Here is a 25895-nt window from a genome sequence, read left to right on the forward strand (position 1 = left end):
GTTCAATTATTTTCTTTTGCTAACTTAATTCAGTTCAACCCCAATTAGTTCAGTTCCAATCAATTCAATTCAGTTTAGTTCAATTATTTTCAGTAAATTAGAAAAACCCCTAAAAATGACATAAATTAAACCTGATTCGACCTTATGGAATCCGACTTAAATACTTGAATTGACACTTCTAATGTCAACCAAATACAAATAAATGAACTATATATGATTCACTAGTGACTTGCCTTTGAAAAAGAGACAATTAAAATTTAAAATATCACCAACTTAGAATTAAGTCCACTCTTTAATTAAAAATCCAAAAAGTTTGTTCCATTACAATTTACAAACCTAGCTAATCATTGTGCGCAAAATTCCAATTAAAAGGCTGAGAGAGAGCGAGAAGGTGGAATAGATGCCATGCATATTTACATTTGTAAAGAAGATATTGCCATTTCAATCATTTTCTCTAGACGATCCTTCTCCTTTTCACCGGCCTAAGAATTAAGAAACAACATATAAACCAAGTGAGACGAGAGAGATATTGCAAATTATGAAAGAAACAAGAAAATTAAATAGAATTTCAAAGATTAAAAGTTTTTTTGTAAAAAAAAAAAAAAAAGGTTATACAAATAGGCACATCCGCACATAGTAGAAGCATTCATATTGGGAATTTAAAAAAAAATAAATAAAAAAAAAAAAAAATTCATATTGAATCATTTGACACATTGTTTCCAACTTTCCATACTATAGCTCTTCGAAATTAACACATTTATAGCAAATTCACGTATCTATATATCTATATCTATCTATCTATACTATATACTAAAGTAATCACCAAATGGGACACTTGGCATAATTTTGTGAAAAATTTTCCCTCCAAAATACTATTCATTTATTTTCCTTAAAAAATTTAAATTCTTTTAATAAATTTTATTTGTGCAACACACATTAATTTAAGAATTTTAAAGATAGACATTAATAAATTCAAATTGAAAAAAAAATAAAATAATTACATAAGTCATTTTATTTCAATTAACTCTATTTAATGTAAATCAACTATAATTATTAAGAAATCTTACTTTATAAATTCGTGCATAGCACGGGGCCAAAAACTAGTATATCTATTAACTATTGCTAAAATAGAAGTTGCTGATGTCATAATTGCCCACATGTCGCTTTTTCAATAAAATATATTCCCGCCTAAATGCAATGACGATGTCATTTTTTTTATTTTTATTTTTTTTTTCTTGTAGAGCTATCATGTTTAACATTTTGAAATTTAAATATTAGAATCTCTACATTACAACTAAAGCATATCAATTTATCGTAGAAGATTGAAACAATTTTTAATAGCACACTAATAAATGACCTCCTATTTTTTTTATTTTTATCAAAATTATGATATAGTATCCGTTTAACGTTGTCTAATTCATAGTTCAATATACGTAATTCTTATTTATATTCATGTATAATAGCGATTTATTTTTAAAATGTACAAATTAAAAATAGGTTTTATATAAACCGTACATTGCACGGTTTTTACCCTAGTATACTAAAATAACAACCTTTGATATCATCACTGTCTACGTCTCACTTTTTTATTTAATTTTTTTTCCTCCAAAATGCAAGGATGATGTCATTTTTTTTTTCTTTTTTAACTACTCTATTTAACATTGCTTTAAAAATTATATTTCATTTGAATTTTTAAATTTTAAATTTTGGGTTTTCTACACATATTATAATATTTATTTACGAGTTGTTAGCAATAGTTAATAATATAATTTAATTGAAATTTCCTAATTAAATATAAAAATATGCACTTTTGAAATTTGTATTTTCATATTTAATTAGAAATTAGTTAAGAAAACTGAAGAAGTAGTTATTTTCTTTCGGTATGTTTTAAATGTCTATAGTTCAATTCTTATTTTAAAACCGTGCATCGCATGGGGTTAAGCTAGTATATAAATGTAATTAAACCAAATAAAAAAAAAAATAATAATAATAATAATAATAAAAAAGAATCATGTTTATTTTCTTACATAAACTATAAACATCAATAAATAGCTGGCATAAATGAAATGTGATGATATTTTGGTATATAATAAAATACCAAGTAGTGAAATTGTGATGGTGACATACACTTATCAGTAGTGTTGATTGTGGAATATGTGCATGTAATGCTGAAAAAATGCAGTGATTACGGATGATTACGGAGTAATGTCAAACTTTTTTATGTTTTATGGATTATGGTCTAATGGAGTATTATTGGTTGATCGCTAGAAACTCCCTAAATCACAAAATCAATAAAAGTAGGTTTAAAGTGGAATATAATCAAAATAAGATCAAGTGGAGTATATTTCACAAAATCTTTTTATAATTTTTACTTTAATTTATCAATCATGATTAAAGACGTTAATAGTCAAATTTATGCATTAACAATCGTAATATTTAGATTGTTGCAAGTAAAATGTTTAAAACAACATAGATATGTAGTTATGTTGTAAAGTTGATATATATCAAGCATATAAAAAAAAAAAAAAAAAGGATACGAATTAGTTTGTATTTGACGGTCTAAGACAGACTTTAATCATATAACATGTGACCATACAATTATACCATCACTAATGTACCGAATCCCGGACGTACATTATTGAATTGACACCCATGGACCATGGTGATCATGGGAAGTATACACGTGATGATTTAGAATTTTCATGTATAACCAATTCGAGTTGTCAATTAACGAACTATCCTTTGGTGGAAAAAGTTCCACTTCACTCGTTTCTAACTTTCTACAATAATCTTCACAAACAGCCTTTCCAAAAAAAAAAAAAAATTATCTTCACAAACAGCTTATCTATACACAATATGTCTACATATTTATGGGTTGAGTAGTACGACAAAAAATGGGTCCAATTAATCCATGGATTGATTTTGTTTGTTTTTTTAACTACATTTTCTATATTTATCACATTGGTCCAAACCTAAAGCAAAATCCAAATACATGTAGACAAATATTGAAGGGACTAATACTTATAAGTTATAACAAACAGAGACTGCAGCTTGATAAGTCTTATTACGAGTACTAAAAATAAAACAATTATTGCCAATTTTAGGTTTAAAATAATTTTTTTTTGGGTTATAGAGTACTTGAAGTTTTTGTACACGAATATGACTGTTTGATAAAATTCAAATCAGTCAATGTCTAAGGTTTACATTCTATGTTTTAATTTAATTATATAAATTATTTAAAGCTCAAAACACTTAAAAGATACTACAATATCAATGAAATCATGAATATAAACATGTCTAATACAATGAACATAATCCCAGATCAACCTAAATATATGTTGGTTCTAAAATTATCAACGTCTTATCAAATCCACTAGGTCTATTGGATTTAGGGCTCAAAAATTATCCAAACTAATAAATTTTATAAATAAATATAACGTTTTACTCGCTTATTTACATATGTTTATAATGCATAACTTAGGACTTGTCTTTTTAGCTTCTTTCAGTTCAGTTCAGTTCAGTTCAGCTCAGCTCCAATAAGTTCAGTTAAGTTATATTCTTATCTTAATTTCCTTTTCTCATAAAATATTCAGTTCAGTTCAGCTCCAATAAGTTCAGTTCTATTCAGTTCAATCAATCAGAACAGTCGAACAAACCCTTAGTTGAAATTAAGATCATCACCGTCATATAAAGGGATGAAACATGCATTGTAATTCAATTTAATTTCTATATTTTCTAGATACTTTACAATTCTATATGCCTACATCATTTTAAATGGACATATATATGTATTAAATGTAAAAGGTTCACATGTCCAATGAATATAGATCGGGCTAGAGTCTAAATTTATTATACCCAATCCATAATAGACAAATAAATTTATTATACCCGATCCATAAGATTCACTCTAATTGAAAACCCACCATTCTTCCCTCCCCTTCCTTTCCCTCCCCTCATCTTCTCCTCCCTCCCCTTCTTTTCTTTCTCCTTTCTTTATCCAAACAAACTGTTAAATCTACCCTAGATCAATACATAGGGTCTTCAATTAGAGTGAATATAATGGATTTGGATCAAATATACGATTCATTGTAATCAGTAGCATGATGCTACACTTATGCTTTCAAGTGACATATAAATGTTGACCTAAAAACCGGAGTCTTCTTAATTAACGAAAGATTTTGAGTATATATATATATATATATATATATATATATATATATATATATATATATATATATATATGGAGATAGATGGAGCAATAGAAAAGAACACAACAAAGACTAACCTCAACATAAATGGTCTTCAAAATTCTTCCGCCAACGACAGTGATATTAGCTGTGATAACCCTGAGCTTTAGACATTCAAATAACTCACACAACTTCACCATTATCCCATTTCTATTACTGCAGCTCAAGCTCACTATAATAGTCCTTCCTCCAGCGTATGAAACCCCTACCTATGCAAAAATAAACACATTATTTTTAATTAATCTTAGGACTTCAATTCAGTTCAGTTCATTTTCTAATTTCCTTTTCTCTAAACAGTTCAGTTTAGTTTAGCTCTCATCAGTTCAATTCAGTTCATTTCAATTCAGTTAATTGCAATTCAATTCAGCTCAGTAAATCAGAACAGACTCTTACACTTGGTTTGGATACAAAGAAATGGAAGGAAAAAAAAGAAGAAAAAAGGAACGAAAGGAGACAAATTTTCTTATTTGGATAAAGGATTGAGGGAAGGAAGGGGAAGGAGAGGGAGGGATCCATTTTCCTCTCTCTTTACTAAGCATAATCCCTCCATTATTAGAAAGATTTGGAGGGAAAATCGAGCTCACCCCCCTCCCTTTCTCCTTTTTCCCTCCCCTTCCTTTCCTTCCTCTTCCCTACCCAAATAAAGCTTTAGTTAAAATATACTCGGTACTATTATATATCACCTCATTTCATTATATTACTCGTCTCATTTTTAATTGTAAGGTATCTTAATTAATCATGCGGTCTCAGATCATTTCTGTCTTTGAGTTAGATCCCTGCTATACTGATCTGTCTGTAATATTCGGTTTAATTTTAATTCAATTGAGTTGGGTTCCACACTCACCCCCCCTATTTTCTACTCTCAACTCTTCTATTAACATGAAATTCTATTGAATCGGGTCAAGTAAAATAGGATAAACAGAATCATAAATATCTTTTTTCTTGAACAAGCTACACTCCAACCAAATCTCTGATAAATTTTTAGATTTAAACAACAATCACATGAACAACTCAACTCTATCTCCAGATCTAGTTATCTTAATTTCAATTGGGGAAAAAAATTGACTCAATTTTTATCATAAAAACTACCATACATGATGTGTGTATGAAATTCCCTAACTAGACATTACTTCCAAATTGACTAACATAGTAACATTACTGTCCTAAACTCTACAAATTGTTAGCTAATTAATATTTTTTATTCTCCCACTTATCTCAATCAATTTCAATAAAAATAATTTAAGTTCAGCAGATATTCGTGCATCGAACAAAATTACAAGAGATTGATTGAGAATAAGTACTTACTTTTAAGTCGTCTAAAAGAAATGATCTGCATCCATTTTTATTGGAATCATAGCATCGTTTGTGATGATCATTATTACTGTTGTTGGTTAGCAAAGTAGACAATTCTTGTTCAAGCACAATTGTAGAGCACCAAGATGAGCTTTCATTGTTGTTGTTCTGTTTCCTGAGCTCTAGTTTTGATATATCTTCTTTGATTCGTCTCTCCTCCTCTTGTAGTCCCTTTATATAGTCAATTGCATCCTTGATTGTTGATGCTTTGTCCATCTAAATATGCATTTACAAATTGCCATGTAAATATAACGCGCATTTGCAAATAATTCAAGTTTGTTGCAAGTATGACAACTAGTTTGGAACAGAGGGAGTTGCAAAAGTTAAATTGGGGGTAATTAACATTTATATTTTTATAATTAATTGAAATACAACTTCAAAAATGTCACCAAGTGTATAATTTTTTAAGCTAAAACTTGGAAAGAGTTTAAAAATCATTTAAAATTTAAATAAAAATGAGCATAGTAAAATATTTTATTGTCTATTATACACTCAAATCTTTCAATTTATATAGACCCTTTTAAAATTCACAAATAAAAGCACGATTTTAAGGACGGAAGGGATGGAAAAACTTTGGTACACTTCCAAAAGTTTAGCAATCAGTTACTGAATATAAGAGTGGAAATGTTGGATAAACTTGAAAACATACATCTACTGAAGGAATTAATAGGTACACAGATTCTTCTGAGCTACACCTAATTAACTAATAAAAGCAGTCTCAAGCTAAGAAAGAATATTGTACCTTGCTAATGTTAGGAACAATTGCTCGGAGACCATAAATACGGTCGTTTAATTGCTTCCGGCGATTTCTTTCGGACACGACATTTTTAGATTCATCCATGTACATCTTCGAGTAAGCACTACCATCAGGCGAGCTTGAGCTTATGTTGTTGTTGTCGTTGTTGTTGTCGTTGTAGCATAATGTTATAGGCCCTATAACATTTCCATATTCCCAACTACAGTCCATAATATAGCTTAATTTAATATCAATCATATACTACGATATGTGAAAGGAATTCAAATGCTCAAACACAAGCTGCGAATCTCTCTGTATTAAAATTTCCTAGATACGCCACTAAAAAAGTTATTGAACACATTACTAACAAAGACAGTAGAGAATAATTAGATGTAGTGTACGCACCTTTGAAGTTCTTGAGTGTGGATGTACTTGTTGGTCTCCCAATAAAAATCGTATTCTTCAACAAAATTATCCATTCCAACCTTATTTTTTTAAGTGAAACTTGTTGTATGTGTATTTTAATGGTTCACTCACTTTATTAGCACTCGTGGTTGTGACTGATTTCTTTTTATATGGAGCGGTATGCTGCTTTCATAATTTAGACAAACACGTCCAACATTTATTGCTTTCTTACCCCACCTTTTCTTTTACAACGTGATCTATTTGCTTTTTATATTACTTGTATAAACTTAATTAATCAACATTATCTATGATGCTAATCTATCTTATACGAAGTAATACTTAAGTAGCTCTATATCGGGTTTTTAAACTTCAGCCTATTTTGGATAATAACAAGAAGTAAACTAAAGACTTGTTTTCATTAGATTATTTTCAGTTTAGTTCATCTCTAATAAATTTATGTCTAATGATATTGCTAATGATTTAAAGCCAAATTTCATACTTTTAAACTTATATTACAACGACAATAATAATAATAATAATAATAATAATAATAATAATAATAATAATAATAATAATAATAAATATTATTATTATTATTATTATTAATCTAAAAAACATACAAAGTTATACAAACTATAAAAAATTAGTGGGAAGCCGAGATACAATCTGGGCCCCCACTCCTCTAGCTATTGAAAAACCGATCCTAGTAAAGATATGAGCTGCAGCACGAGCCCCAATGTCCCGAGTCTTCAAAAACTTCTGGATCCACTTTAGCAATGCAACAACCTCCTTTTCTAACTCCCCAAGAGAAGAGAAAGAGAAAGGAAGGAAGTCATATCCTATTGCTCGACAACTAGATTCGTACTTCACCCGCTTCCGATTAGCCGCATCAGTCACTACCCGTCCAGGGACAAAGTCAGAAAGCCCAAACTGTGTCAATGGAGAAGACCCTGCCAAGTCAACACAGACATCGCGACCACGATCCCATGAATAAAGTAACACATCTGCAGGCCTAAGAGCTCCGTCGTTCCCTCCAGATAACCCAATGTCCACCTCCTTCCTAGCAAAAATCCCTGACCGATAGCATATATATATCAACAAGGGTATCCCGAACAACATTGTGCCGATGTTTAATACGCACCATACAAGGGATTATTATTGTTGTTGTTGTTGTTGTTGTTGTTGTTGTTGTTGTTGTTATATAGTACTCCGTATATGTTTTTAAAATGTTTTGGGGTTTCATGTTTTTAATATATTATAATAATAATAATAATAATAATATTATTATTATTATTATTGTTGTTGTTGTTGTTGTTATTATTATTTAGTATATGTTTTTAAAATGTTTTGGGGTTTCATGTTTTTAATACTACCTCCGGTCCAAATTACTCGCAACTTTGGGGTATTATTTATGAGGTATAAAATATTCCAAAGTTGCGAGTGATTTGGACCGGAGGTAGTATATTTTTCATAAATATTTTAATTATATAGTATATTTTTCATAATATTTTAATCATATAGTATATTTTTCATAAATATTTTAATATGTATAATTGTATATACACATATATATAATAATTTAAATAATCAAAGATCATTAATCCGTAGTTAAAAATCACTAATTAATAAGTTCAGTTTAGTTCAGTTCAACTCATTTCACTCAATGAGAACATGCCCTAATTAGGGTACATGGTATATCGATTCATCATGTGTTTAGTATGAAAGTATGACAGGATTAAAAATTTGAGACTCATAGCCAAAAATCCAGAAAACTCTATATACAAAACATTACTTAAAATTTTAGACCTTTTATCCAATTTACTCCCGCCTTGTTTTAATAAGTGTTTAATCAAACATGCATGTCGAGACACTACGACGAGTTTGAGCATAATTTATATATCTAATTACTACTACTACTCAATATGTTAGTAAATTATACTCCTTAGGAAATTGATACTCCCTCCATTTTTTTTAAGTGTCCTATACTATTTGAGACTTTGACACATAGTTTTAGACAATAGAATAAAATGCTTATATATAAGTGGGTATGGTTAGGAATAAAAATTTGAAAAAGTAAGAGAGAAAAATATGAATGAGAACCACTAAGAATATTGTGAGAGGGAGAAAATATTATAAATGATAGTTGAGTTAAAAAGAAGATAGATAAATAATATATAACGTGAGTGGGGTTTCCACTTTTGGTAATGAAGCACCTTGAAAAACGGTCATTTTTTAGTAGTGAGACACTTAAAAAAACAGAGACGGTATTATAAAAGAATACATTATAACAAATCTAGCAATGTGTTGTACAATAACACTTGTTTTTATATGATTTGGGTATTTTATACCCGGTCAAGTGGCCCAATCGGAGATTGCCACGTGTCACTGGAAGGGGCGCCACCTTGGACCTTCCAGATGGTGACACGTGTCAGGCAAATATCACCTTTGATTTGGGGTGTTTTTTGATGATCCAAAGTGGACCAATAGGAGAGAGACTCGTGTCACCCTAAGAGGCTCCCAAATGGCCTCTTGGGATGAGTGACACGTGTCGCTCAGATATCGCTTCTGAAATGGCGGCCTTCAAAGGCCCAAACTTTGAGGCGCCGTTTTGCAGCGTGCCCTAATCCTTAGGTCATCAAACCCTAGGGAGGGCACACTTCCCCAAAAGACCCTATAAATAGGGAGAATTCCCTCATTCATGGGGACGTTACGTAACACGAGACAACACGTCACATCAACATTTATTACAGAGCTGTCGTTCTCAAAAAACAGACAGCACAATACCCGAGCTTGGAATCCGAGCAGATAACTTTACTTCTGCACGTTTTACTCCGAATACTTTACTAACTTAATCTTCGGAGGCGGACCACCGACCATCCGACAGTCCGTTTGTTTTGCCGGTACAGGCGACCTTGCTGGATCAAGTCTTAGTGTTGTAACTCTCTCGAGAGACAAAAAACCCCGAAACATTGTTAGTAAATTAATCAAGTCAAAATCATTATGTGAACAGAAAAAAAAAAAAAAAAAAAAAAAAGTACTAAATTCATTGTCTAAGATATCATACTAGGCTAATTGTCAAAATTTGAATGTCCTTGTAGAATATCTAAGGGTCTGTTCTGATTTTGAATTGAGTTGAACTAAATTGAACAAAACTTAACTGGTTGAAGCTCAGCTGAACTGAATTGAATAGAATAGAGTTGAATTGAATTGTAGTGTTTATGAGGAAATAAAATTAGAATGTGAACTGAATTGAACACATTGGAGCTAAGATGATAAACTGAACTAAAATTAAAGTAAAGAGTATAGGTCCTAAGTCTGGTAGCTTGTTATTATACCATCATAGCAATAGTGTGACATGTCAAACATAATACCTGTATTGTTTGAGACCCGTTTTAAATTATTTACAACGATTTCACATGTTTGAGCTCTCATCGGTCATTTCTCTCTACTTAACATTTATTAGCCCCTCCTTGTTTTAACAAGTGTTACAGTTTAACTTTTTCCACTATTCACATAATGGTTTTGACTTAATTAATTCACTAGTATATTAAAAAACAAATGATATCGTATATTCGTATAATACATTATTGGATTTGTTATAATGTATACTTTCATAATATGATTTTTTTAATAATTTTATTAACATATGATTAGATAAATTAATGGTCAAAGTCATGTATTGGAAAGCGTGTTTGATCAAACTGTAACATTTTATTAAAACACGGAAGGAGTACCATTCCCCCGTCACTTTACCTATATTCTTGTGCTTGAGTGTATGAATAGAAAATGTCTAATCGTTGTAATTAATTTAAAAAGGATGTAGTACTAAATTTTACAAAGGGAAGTCATTAGTAAATAATACTACCTGATTGTCTTACATTATACAAGTATCATTTTCTTTTAAACCAATTTGTTGCACTTGTGTTTTATACGAAGTATGGCTTTTGGTATATATATACTCCTTTCGTCCCTGAATATCTAGGACGTTGAACTTTTTTTACTATTTATGTATTATTTTTTACCATACTTTTTTACTAACATAATAAAATCATATTTTATCATAAATGTTGTTAAGTAGGTGTTAATACATAGTATGAAGTTTCATTATATAATTTTAAAAGCAATTTACATTAATATTTAATTTAATAAAAATATAGTCAAATTAGTACATTGATATGTGTGCAAAATTGACTGTATGAAATATTATACGACACAGAGAGCACATATGCTAATTGGTAGACGAGAAGAAATTTTATTAGTTGTGCATTTGTATGCACAAAAACACCATAGCACACATATAACTTGCCTATACAAACTAGTAAAAGTGTAAAACAAAACACTACTATTCCTGCCTTTTTGGTTTGACATGGCTGTGTACAGTGTACCTCCTGGACTATAGTACTAAACAATCAAACATTGGTCACTTTCCATTTCCACCAAGCTTTGTTCCGACCATACCATATCTCATATTCGAAATTTCCTATGTCCCTTATTTTATTCCATTTAACTTTACAAGGTCTCCAACACTTGTGCTCAAACGTTTATATCTTTAATTGTGTATGCATAAAATTTTAAAAAAATTTAATATTAATAAAATATATAATAGACGATTCTAATAAAAACTCACATGAATATATTATCACTTAAAGATTAATGAAAATTCATGATAAAAGTTTTATAAGTTTGACCCATACATTAGCAATGGGGTAAAAAAAAAAAAAAGGGATGTTGGGATTGGTGTACACAGTCGGAACAATAACTGTGCAAAGGTAGCATATATCCAAACTCAACTTAATACATGTCAAGAATAGACTCGAGTCATTCGACTAGAGTTAATCGAACCTGATTAAAATTTCATCTTACATGGATACTACAATTTGACACCACAGTAGACTAAATCGAACCCAACTCAGTGACTTAAATTGACACCTCATTGTATAGGTATATGATAAGATGGCCTCTTTGCAATAGTTGAGAGAAATGCGGTGTTGTGAAACATTTAAGTATTTTACATACGAGTACATACAAATATACAATGTATCTATTATGAAATAAAGAAAATTTTCCTAACTTTTGTATGACTTCGTGTCATTTTGTCATTATTTAAAGACCATCAATTATTATTATAGTTAAATATAATCACTATAACTGATAGAATATAGAACATGTTAGTAACTAATTTAACAAAAAATTTAATTTGATGGTTGAGACCCATAAATATTGTTTATAATCTATTATGCCCCCTCACACGAGAGCTTGATAGGCTGAAGTGTGGATGCGTTCCACTTTGAAAGGAAGGGTGGATGAGATTCGAATCCATGACACTTTTGTGTCACGGTGACTCTTGATACAATGTTAATAGATCAATTCAACCTATAAATTAAGCTGATGATTAAGGTCCATAACTATATTTTATATTCGGGCGGTAATAATTGCTTAATACTTGTAAGAATGTAAGATACTTGTAGTAGTTACTCCCACTGTCACTATTTTTTTGCCCTATTTGACTATGCACAGTCTTCTAAACGCGTCTTAAAGCGTATCCTTATATTTGTACACGCAAAAATTATAAAAATATGATACTAATAATATTTATAATGAGATGAATCTAATAAGGCCACTAGCTCATGACTGTATTATATTTAATTGTTGTGTTTGGTAACTAGCTTATTTGAGCAAAGTTAACTTATTTGACCAACATTAGCTTATTAATATTAAATAAATTAATTCAAAGTATTTGGTGGGTAGCTTATTTAAAGAGCTTATTTCACTAAATAAGCTCTTTTTCAAAAAGCTCAAATTATTATGGTGAAATGACACTTAAACCCCCATTTAATTAAAAATCCTATATGAACTACCTACTCCACAATTAGTTTATTGGTCATTTTACATAATCAATCAGGTTTAAGTAATTAACTATTTATCAAACACTTTTCTACAATAAGCTAATAAAATAAGTTAGTCAAATTATTTAACACAATTAGCTAGTTAAAATCAGCTAACATAATTAGTTTCAGCTTTCAGCTTTCAGTTTTCCCCTAAACACAGGCATTGATTAACGGTAAATTATGGTCAAAATTTTTAAAATTTGACCAAAAATTGGCAATGTAACAAAAATAAAGGATAAAGGGAATGTCTTATAATTATGACCCTCAAGAATTGAGAGGCTAATTTAAATTTTTCTATTAAGTTTGACTTATAACTACGTGCTCCCTCTCTCCCTATTTTTTTTTGCCTATTTTACTGTACATGGTTTTCAAGACGCATCTTAAAACGTTTATATTTTCATTTTTATAAAAGTAAAAATTATAAAAATGTGATATTAAATCAAACCACTCATGACTATATAATCTTTTTTTATAGATTAACAGTAATTTATTGTTAAAATTTTTAAATTTTAATCCAAAATTGGTTATGGGGCAAAAATAAAAGGAAGGAGGAGTACTTATTTCTACATTGACTTAGAATATTCAGTCTGCAAGTCAATAAACACGCGTCGAGATATTTTCTAGACAGGAAATTGATGACCACCCAAAAATCAAAACTATGAGATCCCACACATTTGGAATCAAGCACGTTTAACTTGTTATTTTTGTGTGGAGTACAGCACCTACAGTCCTGCAGACTACAGTAAGAAGATAAGGGGTGTGCGTGTGCCATGAGAATGACGTAACTTTATGTAATGTGACATGTCCCAACAATGGAATTGACACGTGACTGACCTCAACTCATGTGAAGTGATAAATTATTGCAAAAAGCATGCATCCAACAATTAAAAACGAGAACCTTTTAATTTCATACAAAACCATGCATTTTTTTTTCTCCATAGACCATAGTATAAGCAAAGTGCATCTCAGCGTATAGTTGATGATTTGATATGCATTTACAAAGCATATAGGAAGGAAAAAAAATGTAAATTTGGCAAAAAAAATTTCTACTTTATAGTAGTACATTATAATGTACCATTAAGCCATTACGTATCATTATTCATGTATAATGTACCATTAAAGTATAAGTTGTTTTAATAATTTTTTTTGCGTAGTATTATGCATGTAGTGATACTTTTTATCATCCTATAGGTTAAATATTTTTTTTCCCTAACACACTTAACACATGTCACCCATTATGTATGTAGTGGTACATTTTTTCATCCTATATGTTTGCTAACAAATGCTCCCTCCGTTTTTAAATACTTGCTCCATTTCTCTTGGACACGCATGCCGGTGCTAATCTTTGATCACTAATATCTTTAATTATCAATAAGTATAAATTCTAACATTTGAAAATTAATAATCCATTCATTGAGATGATTCCAACAAGTACCCACAAGAATATATTTTTTCTTATGTATAAATCACAGACATTAGTCAAAATAGGACAAATGAATAGTGCAAAAAATAGAAACGGAGCAAGTATTTAAAAACGGAGGGAGTAGCAGCTATGCACTAGGGTGCATTCTATTCACCTGTTTTTTACTTATCTGAACTGAACTTATCTTAACTTATAAGTCCTTATTAGAACTTATTTTAGTTATAAATTAAACTTGGTAGCCCTAATCAACCCTTATCACAAGTTATCTGAACTTATTTTTACTGAACTTCTCTAGTCTGAACTTATTAACCCTTATCTAAATTTAATAACCTTGAAATAAGTGGAAATTAGGTGAACAGAATAGGGCCTAACAGCTAACCCTTTACGAAGTTATACTATGAAAACATGATTCGATATATTAAGTAAGCTACAAATCACCAGGGTCGCCCCAACTATTATGGAGGTCATGTGTAATTGAGATACGCTAAGGTCTCTTTTTTTTTCTTTTTTTTTCTTTTTTCTTTTTTTTTTTTTTAAAAAAGAAATGTATAATAATCTTGCATTTTTTTAATAAGTGCTCCACTATGATTTATCACGGAGGTTTAGAACAAAGAAATACTTAATTTTTTTAATTACTAGATAAATCCTTTTAATTTCGTATTTTTTAAATCAAATATATTTGTTATTTTATTCGTTGTACGTTGTATATCATATATAAAAAAAAGTCAGAGTTAAAACCCTAGCAACTCCTCCTTATTCTTTTCCTAATCTCTTCTCAATTCCGCCTCTAACACTGCTCTCCCTCTCTCCTCCTCTATCTGCATCTATCTCTCCTCGCTCCTCCATGATACTCTCTTTCTCTCTCCTCCATGATACTCTTTTTCTCCTTTCTTTCTGTCGACCTCTTCTCTCCCCTCCCTCTTTGTTTTTTTTCGTCTCATCGATTCCTAAATTTGACTCGACTTACGTCGCTCGATTTCGACACTCTAAGCTCGGAATATGTAGACACCTGATTGTGTCTCCCCAAAACCCAAACCCAATGATGAATATCTTTCACGTCATTGATTATCGAACGAAGAGAAAGTGTGAAAAGTCTTGTGATGTGGTTGTTTTAATAAATAAATACTTTCTTTATGTTTTCAAAAATGTACTCTGTTTATAAAAATGTCCAATGATACTTATTTTGGTTTATGATTAGGGTCCAATAATGGTGTAGTTGAATTGGGCTCGAAAAGAGGTTTCCAACAATATATTATAAGCCCAATTCCGATGAATAATGAGGAAGTTATGACCAAAATACTAAGTTGGGCCCGAAACAAGTTTTATATACGGCCTCATGATCTAGTGGAGGGACCATTAATTATTATTCCTAAAGTCATTAGGATTGACTTTAATCTTCTAGAATAATCCAGAAGGTTCTTTTGTGTTCTAGTGGAATTAGGATTAATATTATGTTTATAGAAAATAAGGAATTTAATTAATTTGGTTTAAAACAAGTGTTTTAAAAAGATTAAATCTGATTTTAAAAGATAAGTACATACTTTAATTAATCAAACTTATTTAGATCAAGGATTCCGTGCGATTTTAGAAAACACGTGAACCATCGCGAAATGACGAAGCTGTCACGCCATGACAGAGTTGTCGCGCCGCGTTGGACCATGTAGCGCTGCGACATAGGTAGTTTTATTCCAGATTGGATTCGGTCATTTTTCTAATCATTTTCGGACTATTTTTCTTATTATTAAGGTCGTATTTCTCTGTTTTTAATCATCAACAATCATCTAATTCTATTATCTTCTCTCTCTTTAGCAATAGCTTGTTCTTTCTCCCTCTTTCTAGCCTAGCCTTTTTACAAACACAATACCACATTCACGAGTTCTAGACACTCCTAGCCAAGCTCAAAGTTGCCTTCACCCTAGACGTGAAAGGTTGATAATTTCTAAGGGTTTGGTCCCAAATACCTATTTCAATTATTTAAATTAATTGTTTAATTTAATGTTTTCCTTGAAGTTACTAACATGTGTATTGTTTTTATAAAAAGAGATACGAGGCATCAAAGTAAGTAATTAGATTGCTATTTAATTATTCTTTTGATATAGAAATCATGTTTCTTATATTATATTAATTCCTAGTATCATGTTAGGATGCTCTTATTGCTTTTTAGTATCATGCTTAGGTTGCTTCCTATTTCTTCTGTAATGTTAGTATCATGTTAGGACTAAAGCTTTGATATTTATTGTTTAGTGACATGCTAGAATTGGTTAATAATCATGTTAATATCATGCCTAGGATCTTGCTAATGTTATTATAATGCTTTATTGAGATTGTTATTATTAAGATGATGATGGTGATGATTTGTTGTATCAATAATATATATATATATATATATATATATATATTATTGTTATTGCTTGATCACGCTCTGTCTTGCAGGATTAAAGGTAATTTGTATTTGTAATCACGCTTAATAAGATAATTAATAATTTTATTTAAGCTAATGTGATTTTAATTTAAGTGATCACCAGTAATAGTTTTGTTTGTGCATTAATATGCAACCAACATAAATTAAACATGTTTAAGATTAATATATTGATTGTATGTTAGTTAGAAAGTGCACATGAATATGAGAAGAATAAAGTAGAGGTCTAGTCTATTTTTAGGGCAGGTTCATTATTTTTTAGGTTGGATTTGTACCTTCATCCTCAAATATCCAGTCATGGTTCAGGACCACTATGGAGTTAGCGATCTCATGGATCGTGAAGGGGTGTAACATTCACCCTGTGAACGGTTTACAAGTTCCTAAAACTTGTTGGCGACTCTTTTGCTCTAGCTTCCTTCCCTTTGGAGTCCACCATACTTAAGTGTATGATCACAGTGGGGCTCAAGTGTGGGATGCTTGAAATATTCCCTACGTATTTTGGCGACTCCACTGGGGAGGATTTCTATTTTAATTCTTAAAATTTATTTTAGCAATAATTTAGAATGAGTGGATGAGACTCGAAAAGTTCTAAGTATTCATGTGCGTAATTTTGATTGACATTATTGGCATAAGCATGATAAGGTCCGCATTGGATAGAACATTCGTAATGCATAAAAAATATAGGCTTTTTACACGTAGGAAATTTGGGAAATATCTTTCACAACTAGAATAAAAAAAACACTGCGAAAACTGGAAAATTCTAAGAATAAAGAGAGCTGTTGAGGCATGTAGGAATTGTCACTGCTAAAATAGTTTTCATCGCAGTGCAAGGGCTCTGTCGTGGTGCGATGGCAATATCGTGGCACAAAAGGGCTATCGTCTTGCAATGGTCCCTGTTATCTCGCGCCAAGTTCTTCCAATATCGAACCAAAACTTCGACTTCTTGCTTTGACCGAATCTAGTACTGTTTGCTTGATACTTCTTGATTGAGTTTTTCTCACTTTTTTGAACCCATATGTGTTCTAAATATGACCATAAACCTCTAGGAATTCACACTCCATCTACCCAATCGACGCTCATTACAACGAAGGGTACATCCAAGTTTGTGGATTCACCAAACCATAGAAGCAAGTCTAACTTGTGGGGTCCCATCCATACGCGCCAACCCTTCCAAAGGCAAGGCTTCCGCGCGATGCATCCGGAATCATAACCATGGAACCTCTTTGACTAACCCTTATCCTTGAACTTTAGAGAACTAGAGCCATGGTTAGGTTGCAAACTCATTGCATCATATTGTGCTTACATGACTATGTGTGCATCTTTTGCTTGTGCATAATCTATGAGTGATTTTTGGTTTGACTTGTGATTATAAATATGATTAAAAAAACTAACAAATGACTAAAGGAATTTGCTTAATTAATTGATTAATTAATTTGAGCTAATAAATATGTCTAAAATGGAGTCATAGTTCCTTTGAGTTAACCTGGATTCTTATTCCCGTATACTACATAAGCGTCAAATTTTTTTGGTCATAACTGGAGTTCTAGATATAATTTCGTGTCACACAACCTATAAATATGTAGCCCCAAGTTTTATATTTTATTTGGCGTTGATTTCGTCTAATTCAGAGTCACAGATCAAAAGTTATGACTAAAATACTACAGCCTGTCCAATTTAGTGCACATACGTGAGGTCTTAACTTAGTCTTTGTTTGAGTCTAGTCACATAGTCTAGTCCCATGGTCATGACACGAGTCTTGAACATATCACTTACACTCACGAGTAGTCACACACTTTGTACATACTCTTTTCAAGCCATGACCATGTCTTAGGTTCATGCATGAGTTGCTCTTTCTGTCATTTGAGTTGGGGGTCCACTTTATTCCTAATTTTTCCATATCTCTCCAGTGACATAATCTTTCCACGCTCCACATGCTTTCTCCATGCATGTCATTCCCCCCAATCTTCCATGATCTCTTCCCATCTATGCATGTTGAATTGAGTTTGAGCCAAATAATTAATAATAAACATCCATAACTTCCCTTTCCACAACACTTGGTCAAGGAGGGAAGAGCGTTTAATCAAGGACAACACTTTCATTCAAGTACTACTCTTTGATAAACCGATTCGACAAAAGAGAAAAGCTAAGAAGAAAATGGCAGCTCAGGTTAAAGTCAATGAGCTTAGGCAAAACCTTGCTAGTCTAACTGAGATGATGAAGACCATTGCTCTTTAAGTCAATGACCCTGCAAAACAACAACAGATGGAGCGAATAGGAAAGCTTGAGAAAGCTCTCTAATGACTACAAGTTACAGGGGATTAGCTCACAAGGGGTCTCGGTGGATAAGGAACTTCTTCCGCAGAAGTTCAATGCCAATGACATCCCTAGTTTCAAGCCAACTGACCATCATTACTTCCACTTAGGAGCTTTTGAAACAATAATGAATATTAAATGGATTGATAGGAAGGTTTTCCACTCACTGTTTTCATTATCTTTAGAAATCGTTTGTCGACAATGGTTCTTTTCCCTTGAATAAGAGAACACCTTTTCTTGGGATGCCATAATAAACACTTTCATAGATAGATACAAGTGCAACGTTCTGGTTAAAACTCACAATAGAGAACTTGAAATGTTAAAGCAAAAGGAGAACGAAGGATTTACTTCTTTCTTTAACAAGTGGAGGGAGACATCCGCTAAGATGGTTGAAGTCCCTAATGAAAAAGAGTCTGTAAGGATGTTCATCAAGAACCTCCAAGAGAAGTATTCGAAACATTTGAAATATCAACACAACTTAAATACTTTTAAGGTTGTCTATGACATAGGAATTAATATTAAATACGACCTTGCAAAGCTAAAAGCTGCTAACAACTTCAACAGTGTCTGGAAAGGAAAAAAGAACAACAATCCTTCTTTTCCCGAAAATACCTACTCTAGTAACAATATTAGTACCTTTGACCTCAATGGATAATCAAGGGCCCAAAAAGCAACTAAGGAAAAAGTTCACCCCTATTGGGATGAGCTATGATATCGCTTTCGACATGCTAAGGGACTCATTACTCCCATTAGACATATTCAAGATCCCATACTTGAAAAGATGTTGCCTAATTGCAACTCAAACGCACACTGCAAGTACCATCAAGGTAGGGGTCATACTACTGAGAAATGTTGGAAGCTAAAAGAGGCCATCCAATATTTAATTGATAATAACAATCTTCTCATGCCTCCGGCTGGTAAGAAGACTGATATATCGTGTAATGTGCATATTTTTAGAGTCTTTTTAGGTAGTTTTCGAGTCTAGATTAGTTGTTCATGGATTATTTTGGCTTGATTTGGTTTAGTTGTGATCATACGATGCTTTTATGGGTATATTCGTTGTTTTTGATGTATTTCAGGATTTAATGAAGATTTTTAGAAGTTTTACGGAGTTGCGGATCGTGATCATAGCTTGCAATTCACCTAGAAAGCCAAAGTTTGAAGTTGAATTCACTTAGGGGTAATTTCCAGCCAAACACGCCCATGTCACTAAGAGACATGGGCGTGTCAGTGTGTTTTGAGGAGGCAAAAAGTTAGAAGTTGAAGTTTCATATGAGGCACGCCCATGTTCACTTGAGGCATGCCCATGTTGAGTCGAGTGTTTCAAGCTAGCAGGTATGTGCTAAGGGAAGCATGGCCGTGTTGAACGTGGGCATGCCCATGCCTCGTCGAGTAAAAATGGCCTAGCGAGACACGCACCATGTCAGAATTTGACATGCCCATGACTCGCTGGAGATTGAAGAAAAATTGATTTTTTACTTTAGGCACGGGCATGTCTTGTGTGACATGCCCATGCCTGGACGAATTTAGTCGGTTTTAACCCGATTTCTTTCCTTAATTAATCCCATCTTTTAGACTTCTTATAAATACTCTTGAGGATTATGTTTTCATTATCTATCATCTTAGAACCCTAGTTTTCTCTCTAGACTTTATTTTCATTGTAATTCAAGATTATGCACTCAAGTTTCTTCATCTATCTCTCATAATTCAAGATTTGGTATTTTCTTATTCTTTTTAATTCCTTTTATTATCAATTATGTTTTCTTTAATTCTTATTATTGTTTTCATTAATATGTGTGAGTAGTTTCCCTATTCCAAGATCTAGCGGAACCCGAATATGATTGATGCATGAATTAATTCTTTAAATTCTCTAATGATAATTGCAATTGATTTGCTTAATTGATTGTGCTCATGCCAATACTAGATTAGGGATAATTGGTATTGTTATTAATCCATTGTTTTAATTGCAACGGGAGTTGAGTTTTGACGGATTTGAATAAATCAATTAAGGGTTTGAAGTTCATCACGAGAGTAGTGGAATGGATGATTATGAAGTTAGAGTAATGTGCTTAAGGTCTTTAATTTACATGATTCCACAGAAGTAGGCTTGATTGTGATTAGAGAAGCCATGGATAACTCGGGAGAGACCATTGGTACTATTCAGGGATTACCTCTCCTCTTTAATCAATTGAATTATGTGTTAGGGGTAGAACTACTATTACATTAATTGTATTTGTGATGATGCTTGATCTTGGATTTTTTAGCATTTATTTGTCATATTGTTTAGATTTAATCCTTTTAATTAGTTCTTTAGATATTGATTCTTACTTATTTGAATTGGTTACTTGCTTAGTAATTGCTTGAGTCGATTTAATTAGTTGAACCATAGTTTCTTGGGATCCGACCCTTGCTTTCCTGTCTACATAGTTGTGGTATAGTTAGGTTTATTTTTGTTAGGCACGCGACACACCTATCAAATTTTGGTGTTGTTGCCCGGGACTAACGGTTTTATATTAGTTATTTATGATTCGTTTTTAGTAAGCTTTATCTGTTGCTTCGGCTATTGTATCTTGTGTTTTTGATTTCTTTGCTTTTAGTTCTTTGTTGCATGCAAACTAGACGTTCAGGGTTAGGAGTTTTAATTCCACTTGATTCTGAAATTGAAGCAACTGCAAGGAGATGAGGAGGTAGAAGAAGAAGGCGAATCAAAACCATAGAAACATGGTCGATCTAGGAACAAAGTCTCTTTTGGAGTATGGTATTCCTGATACAACAACCACACTCCTCTCCAGAATTTTTAGACCACCTGTTACTGCTCAAAACTTTGAATTGAAACTAAAGTTCATTCAATTCATCTCCAATGGTTCATTTGCAGACACACCTCATGATTTCCCAGTCATTCACATTGATAGTTTCTTGGAGAAGTGCGATACTATGAAGCTAAATGGTGTTACAGATGATGCTATTAGACTTCGCCTTTTTCCCTTCTCACTACGGGATAGGGCAAAGGAATGGTTGAGAGATGAAGGTACTAGCACTTTTGACACATGGGACAAACTGGTTAAAGCTTTTCTATTCAAGTTCTTGGGACAGGAAAAGACTGCAAGGTTGAGAAACGAGCTATCTACTTTCGGGCAGTCAGATGATGAGTCCCTATATGAAGCATGGAGGAGGTTCAATCGATTACAGAGACAATTCCCTCACCATGGTATTCTTGAATGGATGTTGATCCAAACCTTCTGCAATGGTTTAACTCATGATTTCTGAATTTATATTGATGCTGCATCTGGGGGCTCTCTCTTGACTAAGAAACCAACTGAGGCAAAGGAGCTAATTTAGAAGATGGCGCCCAATGACAATTGTCATCCTGGGGGCCGACACAGTGTGAAAAAGGGAGGAAAATTTGAAGTTGATGCTCTAACTCTTTTGACTAGTTCTATGCAGGCATTGACAAGCAAGTTTGACAAGTTCCAAGCGACATCTTTTGGCTCATCTGCTGAAACTTGTCAAATGTGTAATGTACAAGGTCACGTTGCACCTGATAGTCCACAAAATTCAAATGAGATGTCGATCGAGGAAGCCAATGCATTCTACACTTTGAATCCTAAAAGGCCATATAACCCTCGTTCAAACACATATAATGAAGGTTGGAAACATCATCCAAATTTCTCTTACAAGAATACCCAAGCTCAACAAAATCCACCTCCACTACCACCTTGAAACAACAATTATAATGCACCACCTGGTTTCCAAGCAAGACAACCTCTAGTCCAACAACCTATGCAACCACCTCCACAAAAATCCAACCTTGAGTTGATGATGGAGAACTTCGTTACCACAACAAACAACAACATCCAACAACTACAAGCTCATGAAAAATCAAATAAGTCAACTTGCTCATCAAGTTGGCCAATCTTTAAAGACTCCGGGAGCCTTTTCGGGTTAACAGAGCAACCACCAAAGGGGCATATGAATGTTGTGACTTTGAGGAGTGGAAAGCAGTTGGAAGATCCTCCCATGAAAGAGCTATCAAAGGAGGTTGTTAAAGAGGTAGTCACAGATGATAAGGTGGTCGATAGTAGTGCGATTAAGAAAGAGCCAAAGGCATCAACTCCACCACCACTTGTTCCATATGTGCCACAAGTTCCTTTCCCGTAAAGGTTGGCTCAAGCTAAGTTAGAGAAAAAGTATGGAAAATTTCTTGATATTCTGAAAAAAAAACTTCACATCAACATTCCATTCTTAGATGCAATATCCAAGATGCCATCTTATGCAAAATTTTTAAAGGATATATTCTCTAACAAGAAGAAGCTAGAGGAGACTGCTATGGTTGCGTTGAATCCAGAGTGTAGTGCAATTTTGCAAAATACACTTCCTAAGAAACTAGGCGATCTAGGTAGCTACTCCATTCTAGTGAAGCTTGGGGATTTACAGATTAACAAGGCACTCTGTGATCTTGGTGCAAGCGTGAGTCTTATGTCGCTCTCTATTTGCAAGAAACTTCAAATGGGTGAACTTAAGCCTATGCGCATGTCTCTACAACTTGCCGATAGGTCGGTTAAATTTCCCTTGGGTATACTTGAAGATGTTCCTCTTAGTGTGGGAAAATTCTTTATCCCATGTGATTTTGTTGTGATGGAGATGGAAGAGGATGCACATGTCCCCATTATTCTTGGTAGACCATTCTTAGCCACTGCAGGTGCAATCATTGATATGAAGAATGGTAAAATCACTTTTGAGGTGGGCGACGAGAAAATGGAATATTCACTCTTGAATGCTAAGGGTACTCCTTCCATGGGAGAAACTATTTGTCAAGTGGATGTCCTTGATGACTTGGAACGTGAGAAACTTCCCTTGACTAAAACAGATGATGCACTTGAAACAGTGTTGGTGGGGAGTGCCAATGAGGAAGATTGGGAGACAAGGGAGTACACACGGCTACTTGAGGAAGGAAAATTCAATCCAACCGCCGCTCTAGTGAAGGAAGTCTTTAGTGCATCGAGTGTAGGGGAGAGTACTACGCCTCCCGAGGTAGAGTTGAAACCCCTTCCCTCTACTCTTAAATATGCATATCATGGTCCTAATAATACATATCCTGTTATTGTTAATGCTGAGCTTAATGACATGAATTTAGAGCAATTGCTCACTGTTTTGAGAAAATATAAATGTGTTATTGGGTACACCATTGATGATATTAAGGGTATTAATCCCTCATTTTTTATGCATAAGATAATTCTCGAGGACGTCATAACTCCTCCATAGAACCTCAAAGACGACTTAATCCAAATATGATGGAGGTAGTTAAGAAAGAGGTTCTTAAATTGCTTGTTGCAGGTATAATCTACCCTATCTCAGGTAGTAAGTGGGTTAGCCCTGTACAAGTAGTTCCAAAGAAAGGGGGTTTGACCGTTGTCAAGAATGACAAGGGTGAGCCAATCGCTACTAGAACTGTTACAGGTTGGCAAATGTGTATTGATTATAGGAGGTTGAATAAGGCCACCTGAAAGGATCATTTTTCCCTCCCCTTTATTGATCAAATGCTTGAACGTTTGGCTAAGCATTCCTTTTTCTGCTACTTGGACGAATATTCTGGTTTCTTTCAAATTCCCATTCGTCCATGTGATCAGGAAAAGACTACTTTCAAATGTCCTTATGGCATCTTCGCCTATCAAAGAATGCCATTTGGATTATGTAATGCTCCAGCCATGTTCCAATGTTATATGATAGTAATTTTCTCGGGTCTTATTGAAAATTCAATGGAAGTCTTTATGGATGACTTTTCTGTCTATGGAACATCTTTTGATGTATGTCTTGAAAATTTGGAAAAGGTGCTCCATAGATGTAAGGAAGCAATATAATTTTGAACTGGGAAAAATGTCATTTTATGGTACAACAAGGAGTTGTTCTAGGCCATGTGGTATCACATATGGGTATTGAGGTCGATAAAGCAAAAATAGAGGTAATTGAGCGACTACCCCCTCCTAATTCTATAAAAGGAGTTAGGAATTTTCTTGGTCATGCAGGATTTTATAGACGATTTATTAAAGATTTTTCGAAAATTGATATGTCTATTTTATATAGTGTTTCACCCCGTCCCTTGGTCTTAATTAGTAGTGTTTTTGGCTCTTTAGAGCCACTTTTATTACTAATTGGTGTTTTCTGGTGTTTTCGTAGTTTTTGTTGAGATTTGTAGGAAATTGCATCTTTAGAGATTTTTCTCGGGATTATTACGGAACGACTACGAGCATTGGAAGGCACAAGACCGGGCGGCTGCCCAGAACAAGGGGGCGAAGAAAAAGATGGGCCCGATCGGGCGGCCTTTCGCTCGATCAGGCGCGCGTTTATGAGGAGCTCTGTTCAGCTAGTTATTTAGTTTTAATTAGGATTAATTATGAGTTTTGTATAAATACGATTTAATGCTTTATGTTTTAGTACTTCCTTCTCTCAGACTTTCTCTCTCTACTTAGTTTTTAGATTATTTTCTCTCTCTACAACTTTGTTCTTAATTTAACTATTTAATTCCGATTACTTTGGTAACGATTTCTTCCACTTAAATCTCAGTTAATTATTTTATTTCTTTCATCATGACTTATTTAATTGCTTTGTTTAGTTTAGATTTAATTATGTATGAGTAGTTTTCTTTCTAGGGTTTATGGGAATCCATAAATAATATGAAGGGGTAATTTATTGTTGTTGATTGTCAATGCTTGATTAATTTCCTATTGATTGATTTAATGCTCTGCAACTAGATTAGCGCTGGTCTTTTATGTATGAGTTTAGCAATATTAATTCGAGATTCGAGAGATGAGAATTGATATTTAGGCTTAGTTTTAATAGGCAGACTAATTTATAAATGGTTAAGTCGAGATTTGAGAGATGAGATTTAATACCGGTATGTTAACTCTGTGATTGTAATACGTAGCGAAAGCCCTATATGATATGGTTAATTGATGAATTGATGATTGCTTATTATGTTTTACCCTGGAATAATATTTATTGGTGAACTTATGCCCTAGGTCCTTTATTCATTGATTTCTCTTTACCCTTAATCTTCGTAGTTTAGTTTCCCTTCGATAATAATAATTTGTTACTTAATAATTTAGATTGTTTT

At 32.8% G+C, this 25895-nt stretch overlaps 2 protein-coding genes and 1 non-coding gene across 3 annotated transcripts; 1 reads left to right on the forward strand and 2 right to left on the reverse strand.

The window, feature by feature from the left end:
- Window positions 1-273: 273 nt before the first annotated feature.
- On the reverse strand, window positions 274-6897 carry LOC145634605 (transcription factor bHLH35-like). Its single transcript, XM_081686017.1, has 5 exons — window positions 6742-6897; window positions 6343-6556; window positions 5553-5816; window positions 4286-4456; window positions 274-482 (listed from the first exon to the last, which is right to left on the reverse strand). Exons 1-5 carry the CDS (start codon window positions 6813-6815, stop codon window positions 414-416), a joined length of 792 nt encoding a protein of 263 aa, XP_081542143.1. The 5' UTR covers window positions 6816-6897; the 3' UTR covers window positions 274-413.
- Window positions 6898-21889: 14992 nt separating this feature from the next.
- On the reverse strand, window positions 21890-21996 carry LOC145637706 (small nucleolar RNA R71). The gene has a single exon (XR_014114442.1). It is a non-coding gene; the product is annotated as a small nucleolar RNA R71 (small nucleolar RNA).
- A 1048-nt stretch (window positions 21997-23044) lies between these two features.
- LOC145636680 (DNA damage-inducible protein 1-like) lies at window positions 23045-24046 on the forward strand. Its single transcript, XM_081688243.1, has one exon. The coding sequence runs from the start codon at window positions 23045-23047 to the stop codon at window positions 24044-24046; it is 1002 nt and encodes a 333-aa protein (XP_081544369.1).
- Window positions 24047-25895: the final 1849 nt, after the last annotated feature.

Source organism: Chenopodium album, chromosome 6 (assembly GCF_948465745.1).
Source record: "Chenopodium album chromosome 6, dcCheAlbu1.1, whole genome shotgun sequence".
NCBI lineage: Eukaryota > Viridiplantae > Streptophyta > Magnoliopsida > Caryophyllales > Amaranthaceae > Chenopodium > Chenopodium album.

Coding starts and splice junctions, on each gene's coding strand:
- LOC145634605 (XM_081686017.1), bottom strand. CDS start 6,815: ATGGATAATTTTGTTGAAGAATACGATTTTTATTGGGAGACCAACAAG. Junction 5,817..6,342: donor TTGTTCCTAACATTAGCAAG/GTACAATATTCT, acceptor ATGCATATTTAG/ATGGACAAAGCATCAACAAT. Junction 483..4,285: donor TGAAGACCATTTATGTTGAG/GTTAGTCTTTGT, acceptor CTTAATTCTTAG/GCCGGTGAAAAGGAGAAGGA.
- LOC145636680 (XM_081688243.1), top strand. CDS start 23,045: ATGCCATCTTATGCAAAATTTTTAAAGGATATATTCTCTAACAAGAAG.